General features: G+C 42.2%; 1 protein-coding gene across 4 annotated transcripts; it reads left to right on the top strand.

Moving 5' to 3' along the window:
- The first annotated feature begins 383 nt into the window (after nucleotides 1-383).
- RPL30 (ribosomal protein L30) lies at nucleotides 384-5027 on the top strand. 4 transcript variants are annotated; one of them, XM_012000002.1, is made up of 5 exons: nucleotides 384-921; nucleotides 1238-1290; nucleotides 1548-1693; nucleotides 3741-3871; nucleotides 4973-5027. In XM_012000002.1, exons 2-5 carry the CDS (start codon nucleotides 1270-1272, stop codon nucleotides 5020-5022), a joined length of 348 nt encoding a protein of 115 aa, XP_011855392.1. In that variant the 5' UTR covers nucleotides 384-921; nucleotides 1238-1269; the 3' UTR covers nucleotides 5023-5027. The 4 variants fall into 4 exon arrangements, with proteins under 4 accessions (XP_011855392.1, XP_011855391.1, XP_011855395.1 ...); XM_012000001.1 differs by lacking the exon at nucleotides 384-921 and adding an exon at nucleotides 1049-1129; XM_012000005.1 differs by lacking the exon at nucleotides 384-921 and adding an exon at nucleotides 1090-1129 and having other exon boundaries at nucleotides 3798-3871.
- The last annotated feature ends 5750 nt before the right edge of the window (nucleotides 5028-10777 follow it).

The following is a 10777-nucleotide window of genomic DNA, read 5'->3' as shown; positions in this document are numbered from 1 at the left end:
ACAGCACGCGTTTTTTGGTGAGGCTTAATTAAGGAGGGGAAGAGGTTTCCCTCACGTAGCTTACCCACTGGTCTGATTGATTAGGTGGGGATTTTCAGCGCCTAATATTTTCAGTGGTCTGTCTCTGGACATTTATACCAAGATCCAGCGTGAACAGCAGAAATACTTTTTAAAAATTAGACCTGTTTTTCGCGCTCTCAGTGCAAACTCGGCTCACAAGTTCACGCTAACACAGACACAAAAGGCGAATTTTGGGAAACTCGCGCAGGGCGCAACAGCTCTCCAGGGGAAGGGGACAGGTAACTTGGGTGACCGCAGGGGTGAGGACACTGCTGCTTCTACCAAGCAGAGAGTAAATGCGGGGGCTGCGGCGCAGCGGAGTCATCCACAAGGCTCTCCGAGAGCCGCGCCTCAGGGAAAAGGTGAATTCAGTCGCATTAAGACCGTGGTCGCAGCCGCCGCAGCCTCTTCTCATCGACCCTCCCACCTCACCTTCAGTCTGCTTTTCCAACTCCCTCCGGGTTCTAAGCTCCTCGATTCGTTAGATCGCAGCTCCAAGCCCAACAGCAACACAACGCCGAGAAGCTTAAAGGCCCGCAAAGAGGGAAAGCGAACACCCCTGCCGCCATTCTTTTTTTCCCTTCTTTGAGACAGAGTCTCACTCTGTCGCCCAGGCCGAGTGCAGTGGCGCGATCACGGTTCACTGCAGCCTCGACCTACAGAGCTCAAGCGATCCTCCCACCTCAGCCTCCGGCGGAGCTAGGAGTAAGTGGGACTACAGGAGTGCGCCACCACGCCCGGCTAATTTATTTATTTATTTTTTGTAGAGACGGGGATGGTCTCACTATGTTGCCCAGGCTGGCCTTGAGCTGGACGCAACAGATCCTCCCGCCTCGACCTCCTGAAGTGCTGGGATTAAAGGTATGAGACGCCTCGTACTGCCCCCGCAGCCATTCTAGCTAGCGGTACCAATAGCAACCCGCAGCGACCCTCCGCCTTTTGTCCCGCCCCTTCTGCTTGCGATCTGTTTCCGCTTCCGGTCCTGCAATTCCGGCTCTGCCGTGAAGAGCTTTGCATTGTGGGAACTCCTTCCTTTCTCGCTCCCCGGCCATCTTAGTGGCTGCTCTTGGTGAGTGGGCTCCTGCTGACCAAGGTTTAGGCAGCGCGGGGAGCTTTGCGGGTTGCCATTTGGAACTCCGGATCCTAAACTTCCTGTCCTGTCCTCTGTCTCTTCTAGCTTGGGGGCCGTCCCGCACCTGAGGCAGGAAGATGGTGGCCGCAAAGAAGACGGTGAGTGAGGCGGGCCAGGCCCGGAAGCCGATTCACGTGGAGAGATGTCTCGGCCGGGGCGGGCAGATGTGAGCCCACTGGGGTGACAGCATGCCTGCTGGCATTTGGAGGGCCCCAGAGGGAATCCCAGTGGCCCTCTCAATGACTTGGGGTCCTCGACTTAGGAAGTTAAGAGGCTTGGCTTCAAAAAGCTGGGTCCAGTTTTGAAGTGGTTGCAGACGAGGCCCTTAGGTCCGTGTTTAATGTTTGCTTTGTAGAAAAAGTCGCTGGAGTCGATCAACTCTAGGCTCCAACTCGTTATGAAAAGTGGGAAGTACGTCCTGGGGTACAAGCAGACTCTGAAGATGATCAGACAAGGCAAAGCGAAATTGGTCATTCTCGCTAACAACTGCCCAGCTTTGAGGTAATCGAAGAACCTGAACGAGCGTCGCCTACCGCGAATTCATCGTGAACGAATATACAGGAGTGTAAACTTATAATCTGAGTACCATTAACTCGAACACTTGCAGGATAATTATGGTAGCGATTGTGGTGTTTGGCCCTTCGTTGCCGTCTCCCCCCACCCACCCCCAAATCATGTGCTCCCCTTCTGTGAGCTTATTTCTGGGGGAGAAACGTGTGTGTGGCAGGAGGAGTGAAAACAGGACATTGGGGTTTGATGGAAGCACAGACACATTATTTGTTTTTTCCATGTATTTTGTGTCCTGCTTTTTTGGTTCTTTTAGCTTTGAGGTGTCTAACGATGCTTCATTGTGTGAACTTGTTTATTGTCAAAAAACTAGGTAAGAAAAGTTGAGGCTGGGCCATGGCGTTGCAGGCTATCATAGAATCACCTAGTTTAGCCCACTAAATCAGTTCTGAGTCAAGGTTTATGCTTGACTCACTGTTCTGAAATTGAACTTAGGGGGTGTTGTAAATAAGCTAAAGAAACTTGGACCTTGCAGAATATAAACCATGTGACCAAATTTTCTGTGGTAATGCATAAGCTGCTTACAGCGTTTTATATAGGGTGTCTAGTTATTGTCAAAGCCTGGAGGGCCCTTTCTTTCCTGTCCCATGGGTTGGGCTTTTCCCTAACCATTCTTTGAAACTTTAAAGCCTGTCTTCTGTAGTAGTGTTTCTGAAACATCACTGTGCAAAGGAGTCACATGGGTAATGTTAAAATGCAAGTTCTGATTTCATTGGATTTGGGGTGGGGCCCGAGGTGCTTTTTTTTTTTTTGAGCCAGAGTTTCGCTCTTGTCACCCAGACTGGAGTGCAGTGGCACAATCTAAGCTCACTGCAACCTCCGCCTCCCAGGTTCAAGCAATTCTCCTGCCTCAGCCTCCTGAGTAGCTGCGATTATAGGCACCCGCCACCATGTCTGGCTAATTTTTGTATTTTTAGTAGAGATGGGGTTTCGCCATGTTGGCCAGGCTGGTCTCGAACTCGTGACCTTAGGTGATCCACCCACCTCAGCCTGTCAAACTGATGAGATTACAGGCGTGAGCTACCAGCTTGAGGTGCTTTTTCAACTAGTACATTGTAGCACTATTGCTGGTATGTGGATCTACATAATTGAGTGGCAAGATAGTATAGGACTCCTTTCCGATTCCTAAAACTATTAGTGTCTACTAAATTGACGCTGAAATTTTGTATTTTTAGTAGAGACAGGGTTTCACCATGTTGGCCAGGTTGATCTGGAATTCCTGACTTCAAAATGATCCAGCCTCCCAAAGTGCTGGGATTACACGCATAAGGCCAGAAATTTTAACTTTAAAACGGTGTCACTCCCTGTCTAGAATTCTGGGCAATGGGGGATAGTGATAGAAATGGCTTATTTTTTAAAGGTTTGGATTCTGGATCCTCCACTTACTATTCTGTGGCTCAGTTTCATTAGATTAAAAAAAAAAAAAAAAGAATAGGGCTGCGTGCAGTGGCTTATGCCTGTAATTCCAGCACTTTGGGAGGCCGAGGCGGGCGAATCCCTTGAGGTCAGGAGTTCGAGACCAGCCTAGCCAGCATGGTGAAACCTCATCTCTACCAAAAATATAAAAAATTAGCTGGGTGTGGTGGTACATGCCTGTGATCCCAGCTACTTGAGAGGCTAAGGCAGGAGAATCACTTGAACCCGGGAGGTGGAAGCTGCAGTGAGCCAAGATTGTGCCACTGCACAAATAATGCTTTGCTTTTGTTTATTTGCATCCTACCGTCTTCTGTGAGTATTAATACTGTCTTAAACATGGTAGGGGTTGAGTAGATATTTGCTGGTTACCCCTTCACTTGCAAAGGATACATATAAATGTTGTTTTATATTGGATAATGAATATGATGTTTTTAAGGGTAGTATGTGATTTTGTTACTTTTTGAAGGCCTTAAGAACATTAACACTAGTAAAAGAAGTAGTAACATTTAGTCTGTCAGTCACTTGGTATTGCATTTATTTATTTGCCTTTTTTTGGTTCCCAAAGGAAATCTGAAATAGAGTACTATGCAATGTTGGCTAAAACTGGTGTCCATCACTACAGTGGAAATAATATTGAACTGGGCACAGCATGCGGAAAATACTACAGAGTGTGCACACTGGCTATCATTGATCCAGGTATGCTTTTTAAATCATAGAAAGTCTTTTTTTTTTTTTTTGTTTGCCTTTCTAATGTAATGTCTGGACAAGTATTTCTTACTATGCAAATGTCTTTGGTTCCTAAATTCAGATAGAATATGGATATAGCAAGGCAAATCCTGTAGTTGTCTTTTGTAGCGAATTGGTTATGAATGTCGACACATTATAATTGGCTTTATTATAAATTAAAATTTTTACTGTCAGATAATAAATTTCATTTGATGAAGTACCTGCGCGATAATGACTTAGAGATTTGGTAAAAGGTGAAATTATAAGGGGAGAATAATCTGGCAAAACGGAAGAAAGTAATTCTTGCTTCCTGAGAATAGACATGTAAAATTAGCTTGAGGAAAAAAAACAGTGCCAAAAAATCTACATCATTTTGTTTTCCAATTGTGAATCTTTGATTCATAGAATACTGCGAATATTCTCGCTGTTCTGATTTTGTAATAGTCAGGACAGGCTAAACATTCGCTATATTAAGACCATGCGTGTGTCCCCAGACCTAGTTCTTTCCCTAGGTCTGGTTTTATAAATGCTGGTGATAAACCAATTTTATTATATGATCGTTCTGTGTGATCATATAATGGCTATGATTCTGGGTTATCTTTGATTAACCTTAAGAAAAATGACAGTACAGGTAATGTGATAACTTTTGCAAAAAATCAGTGCTGGCCGGGCATGGTGGCTCACGCTTGTAATCCCAGCACTTTGGGAGGCCGAGGTGGGCGGATCACGAGGTCAGGAGATTGAGACCACGGTGAAACCCCGTCTCTACTAAAAATACAAAAAATTAGCCGGGCGCAGTGACAGGCGCCTGTGGTCCCAGCTACTCGGGAGGCTGAGGCAGGAGAATGGCGTGAACCCGGGAGGCGGAATTTGCAGTGAGCCAAGGTCGAGATCGTGCCACTGCACTCCAGCCTGGGCTACAGATCTAGACTCTGTCTCAAAAAAAAAAAAAAAAAATCAGTGCTAATTTGCAGACCATTGTCTACAGAAGGGATAACCAAAGGTAGAGAAATTTTATGGTACCAGTTGCTATTAAATAAATTGTAAAATTACTGTATTTTTATTTTTTAGGTGACTCTGACATCATTAGAAGCATGCCAGAACAGACTGGTGAAAAGTAAACCATGCAAAATTTTCCTTTAATAAAATTTGCTTGTTTTAAAAACATTGTATCTATTTCAGTATTTTTCTCTATTTTTGTTTCAATACAATTTCCTGAAGGTTGGATTAGAGAGGATGAGGCAGATGTGGTGGCAAGACTTTTCAGTAGTTACACATCCTGATTTCTGTTTTCCAGGGTTTTTTTGTTGCTGTTGTTGTTGTTTGTTTCTTTTTGGAGGCAGTGGTGCAATCTTGGCTCACTGCAGCCTCTGCTTCCCAGGTTCAAGCGATTCTCCTTCCTCAGCCTCCTGAGTAGCGGGACTACAGGTGCACGCCACCATGCCAGGCTATTTTTTTTTTTTTTTTTTTTTTAGTAGAGACTGAGTTTCACCATGTTGGCCAGGATGGTCACGGTCTCCTGACCTCATGATCCCCCCACCTTGGCCTCCCAAAGTGCTGGGATTACAGGCATGAGCCACCGATCCCAGCCCAGTTTTTGTAAAGGGAGGGCACTGGGTTCCTTTCTAGTACTAGATTTTTAGGATGCTCAAGTTTTGTAATACCATTCTCAGGACGTTGTTTGCATTTTATATTTTGAGTGTGTTTAGGAGGCAACAAGGTTAAATGCCCAGAATTTAGCCAGAATTGCAATTTACCAAATCTGAGTAGCTAAAAAAGATTAACTGAAATGTTTCTCCATCCAAAATGCTGTCATAGGTCAGGAAAAGTTTTACTTTAATGAATAATCTTTCCTAAGGTAAGTAGTTGGTGCACTTGGACAATTTCTGAGTAATCCCAGATAATCAGTAAAGTCCATGTTTGCCCAAGTATGTTTTAAATCATATACTCCTAAAAGATACACTGTGAAGTACGTTAAGTATTCACATTTTTGGAAACTATACTGCATCCCCCAAGAGTATGTCCCAGGGAATCCTTCATATGTTAATATCCTTTGGAACATTCAAAGGAATTAATTTGAGGGGAAATAATGATTTAGTTAGATATTAATTTACAGAGTTGAATGGTGCTAGTAACGTATGCCCTATGTCGTCAGCTGGGCTTTGAGGGAGGGAGGCCACAGAAGTGTCAGAAAAGACAATGTCTTTTGGATTTTAGACTCAATCTCCTTGCTCCTTCTTTTCTCCCTCCCCTCTTTCAGGCAATTTTTGATGGTAGATGAGTGAGACAGTAAATGAGGATGCCTTCTAAATAGTATGCAGAGAATCAAGCATTTACTGCACTTGGAGTCAGAGGACCCCAGCTCTTAATAGCTATATAACAGCCCTGGGTGGGTCATGTTCCCAATTTGATAGGTGGGGGTTAGGAGTTTGTTTTTTTTTCAAGGGAATAGCTCATGATTTTAGTTTGTGTCCGAAGTTAATCTGAGGTTGTGGATATATTAATACTTTGGAGAGTCTGGTTTTTAGTAGTTTTACCAGTTCGTTTACTCAGTATTTCTCAATTTGGGAGCACTACTGACATTGTGTAATGGGACAATTCTTTGTCGTGGAGGGCTGTGGATTCTGCAGATATTTTTCATTCTTGGTTTTCTTTCCATGTCATTGTAATCACCCCCAAATGTCACCACATTTTTAAACTAGCTTCTCTCCTGGTTAAGAGTCACTGAATATATGAAATATTTTAAGTGTTCTAAGGTGTTCATGTTTACATATCCAGAGACCGGTGTGGCCATAGTGGTATAAAATATTTGAATCTTTGATAAGAATTGCTTGGTCTGACTACTGGTCTCTAATAGTGTGTTTTCATAGTTCAAAATGTTTCAGTCTCGTGGTTAAGGCAGTTTGTGTGCTTTATATCTACTTGGTCAGTTTTTCCCATAAGTTGACTTTTAACACTATTTGGGTTAGTTTTTCCTTCAGGTTGACTAGCTCGAATATAATTTCTCAAAGGGTGGTGACCTGAAGACTACAATATTGCAGAATGTTGGTGTACCCTTTCTTTGTGTGGTTTCTGTTGTGGTTTTCTGACTGCAGGCATTTTGGAATGATGGTTTTTTAGAAAATTTATGATTTCTAGGGCCTTCTATTGATGATATGCTATAAGATCATTTGGTTTTTGCCTTTTCATTACACGTTCTTTTTGTGCAGTCACAACTGTTCTTTCTTTCAGCAAGAAAGTTTAGAGAGACAAGAAGTTTAAAGCTAGTAGATAGGAAACATTCCTCACTCATTCTGGCCTATGTTACCTTTGATTAAGTGCTCTTAAAACTGCTGAGAGAGAGAAAGTGACACTGACCAGGAAGATCTGGGAAAGTGTAAGGTGACATTTCAATTTTCTTTTCTGATTATAATGAAAGCAGTGTGTCTGGGTAGCTCTAATATTCAGAGGATTGTAGGAAATTCCAGCCAATTGGATTTACTCCATACCTCTGCTGAACTCTTAGATATGGAAATAGAAATCTGAAAGAAGAGGTTGGATATTGTAGAATGTGTTAAGAATTGCAGTTGGTATGGGATGGTGGCAGGAGCAAAAGGAATGTAGAGAAGAAACCAAATTTTAGGCTGATTATGAATACAACTATTAATAGTTGGGTTGTCTGGAAGATAATCATCTGTGTCATGGAAAAGTTTTCCATCCCCTGTCTTCCACCTACCAACTACTACTTAGACTTGCTACTCCCTTCACCTGCAGTGGAATCTGGTTTCCTTCCCCCATTCCTCCCTTTTCTGGGCTTACCTGTGCTTGTTCTGAGGGTCAGCCTAGCACCCAGTCTAAAACAGGTGCTTCTGAGTTACCTTAGAACCTTTTTTTATGGCATTGATTACCTCTCTTTAAGATTCTGCAGGACAGGGACTCAAGGTATTCAACTTTGTGTTACTTATCAAAAATTAGAGTGGATAATGACTACTAGGGCTTAAACATTTACTTAGTTCTCTTATTGATACACTTGTGCCTTTCTAGTTCAGAAGTTTGTTAATAGTAGTTCTTAAATTTCTTATGCATTTACCATTATTTAATTTACTACTGCCTGTTTGCTTCAAAAGATGGTTTAGGGGTGGGAATCTGCCAGATTACTTTCCTCAGGTCAGCAAAGAATTTATTCTGTCCTTGCATTCACTCAACATATACTTAGCTCTAGCACCATCTTTGTGTCCAATACTCTTGGCTGCTAAAGAGTAAAAATATAACAGTTAATACTGAACATTTAAAATGTTTTAGGGCCCAGCACTGTGGCTTACACCTGTAATCTCAGCACTTACGGGGGCTGAGGCAGGAGGATCACTGAAGGCCAGGAGTTTGAGACCATCCTGGGCAATGTAATGAGATCCGTTCTCTATAAAAAAGTTAAAAACATTAGCCCATTGTGGTGGCACAGGCCTGTGGTGCCAGCTACTCAGGTGCCTGAGGCAGGAGGATTGCTTGAGCCCAAGAGGTTGAGGTTACAGTGAGCTATCGTGGTGCCACTTTACTCTAGCCTGGGTGACAGAGCAAGACCCTGTCTCTAAAAATAAATAATGTGGTCGGGTATGTTGGCTCATGCCTGTAATCCCAGCCCTTTGGGAGGCTGAGGCTGACTGATCACCTGAGGTCAGGAGTTCAAGACCAGCCTGGCCACATGGCGAAGCCCCGCCTCTACTAAAAATACAAAAGTTAGCCAGGTGTGGTGGCGGGTGCCTGTAATCCCAGCTACTGGGAGGCTGAGGCAGGAGAACTGCTTGAACCCAGGAGGTGGAGGTTGCAGTGAGCCAAGGTCACGCCATTGTACTCTAGCCTAGGTGAAAGAGCGAGACTCCATCTCAAAAAATAAATAATAAAAGTTTTAAGTACCTTACAAAATAGTGTGTATGTTAACTCATTTAGTCCTCTGACCACTCAATATTATTATTAGCCTTATTTTGCAGATTAAATCCAATAAGTGATGAAAATGGAATGCAGAACCCTTACACTGAGATGTACAAGTGGCAAAGACAAGGAAAATTGAGAAATAATATTTTAGACAATCTTCAAGTTAAATATCTTGTATTAATCTGTAGATTTTAATGCATTGGTTGGAGGCTTTTTTTTTTCTTTTTTTTGCCATGAGGTTTTTCTTCCCCCAAGAGAAATGTGTTTAATAGCTTAAAAAAAAAAAAATTCTCATGGCAGAGAGAGAAAATGTTAGGTTCAAAGGTATTTAATTGCTGAAAAGGAGGAGGCAGTCTTTTGAGCCACTAGGTGGAGCCTGAACACAACAGAGAGTAAAGTAGAATTGAGCCACCTTGGCAGCAATGCCAGAACTGATAGTCATGCACCACATAATGACTGCATACACAACAGTCATGCACCAGTGATGGACGGCATATACAACAGTGATCCCATAAGATTATAATAAGGCTGAAAAGTTCCTTTTCTGTGTTTAGATAAAACACCATTGTTTTACAGTTGCCTACCGTATTCAGTAACATGATGTACAGGTTTGTAGTCTAGGGGCAATAGGGTATATAACATAGCCTAGGTGTGTAGTGGGATACCCATCTAGGTTTTTCTTTTGTTTGTTTGTTTTTTTTTTTTTTTGACACGGAGTCTTGTTGTGTCCCACAAGCTAGAGTGCAGTGGCCAGATCTCAGCTCACTGCAAGCTCAGCCTCCTGAGTAACTGGGACTACAGGCACCTGCCATCATGTCCAGCTAACTTTTTGTATTTTTGGTAGAAACAGAGTTTCACTGTGTTAGCCAGGATGGTCTCAATCTCTTGACCTCGTGATCCACCCGCCTCAGTCTCCCAAAGTGCTGGGATTACAGGTGTGAGCCACCGTGCCCGGCCCCATCTAGGTTTTTCTAAGTGCACTCTGATGTTCACACAATGATGAAATGACCTAACATGACATTTCTCAGATCGTATCTCATCATTAAGTGATGCATGACTACCTCAAAAGTAATGTCAACCCAAACCAGTATTACTTCCTAATGAAAACTTGTGTTTTCAGGGTCAAATGGATTACTCAAATGTAATATAAACTAAAGGTTTAATACTTTGAATCAAAACTTCTATACCCAGAAAGAATCATGATTTTCAGATAAAGTCGAGGCCTAGGAGATGGTCTTCCAATTCTCCTGCACTGTCCCTTAAGGGGACATGCTAATGGAAATACTTGTCTTTAAATATGTAAACATAAGCTTATTCAACATGTCTTGTTTGTAAAGCATCATTTGGACTCTAAAATACAGTGACTTCCATGGAAAGGATGTCATTTTGGCTATCTTCGTTTCTTATTGAAGCTCCCACTTAGGGTGTTTCTTGCTATAAGTTCCTTCTTGAGTTGATAAAGTTGAAGTCTTTGGCCCTATTCTCACTTCTCTATTTTCTCAATTTAGGTACATCCTTTTAGAACATTTCCTATACTTACATATACATATTTACATGTCTTTGAACAACTAGTGACATTTTTGATTTTTTTAAATTTTCAGGAATGGTGTGCTAAACATTTTGTCATTCTTTTAAAAGTCATTTTTGTTTTGAGTTTGACCATGTATTTGTGTAGATGTAGCACATTCTTGTACATGTGGTGTTGTATTTCTGTGGTATGGATTACACCAGAGTTTATCAGTTTCCCTTCTGATGATGTTTAAGTTGTTCCTTGTTTTTTGCTTTTACAGAGTCTAGTGACATTCTTATACAGGTCTCTTTGTATGTATGTGCTGAAATCATCTAGTTAGATAACTGAGTGCAGTTGCTAGATTTACAGGGTTGTGTGCATTTTCAGTTTTATGAGATGTCAATAGACTTACTCTACAAAGAGTGCCATTTACATTCTTTTTTTTTTTTTTTTTTTTT

Source organism: Mandrillus leucophaeus, unplaced genomic scaffold (genome assembly GCF_000951045.1).
Source record: "Mandrillus leucophaeus isolate KB7577 unplaced genomic scaffold, Mleu.le_1.0 Scaffold611, whole genome shotgun sequence".
NCBI classification, from domain to species: Eukaryota; Metazoa; Chordata; class Mammalia; order Primates; family Cercopithecidae; genus Mandrillus; species Mandrillus leucophaeus.
Note: the sequence above shows the minus strand (reverse complement) of the source record. Positions and strands in the feature narration are given on the sequence as shown.

What these genes read in the sequence shown, in the direction of transcription:
- RPL30 (XM_012000002.1), top strand. Translation starts at nt 1,270, where the DNA reads ATGGTGGCCGCAAAGAAGACG. An exon ending in TGGTGGCCGCAAAGAAGACG is followed by an intron (nt 1,291 to 1,547) that starts GTGAGTGAGGCG and finishes TTTGCTTTGTAG; the next exon opens with AAAAAGTCGCTGGAGTCGAT. An exon ending in AACAACTGCCCAGCTTTGAG is followed by an intron (nt 1,694 to 3,740) that starts GTAATCGAAGAA and finishes TGGTTCCCAAAG; the next exon opens with GAAATCTGAAATAGAGTACT.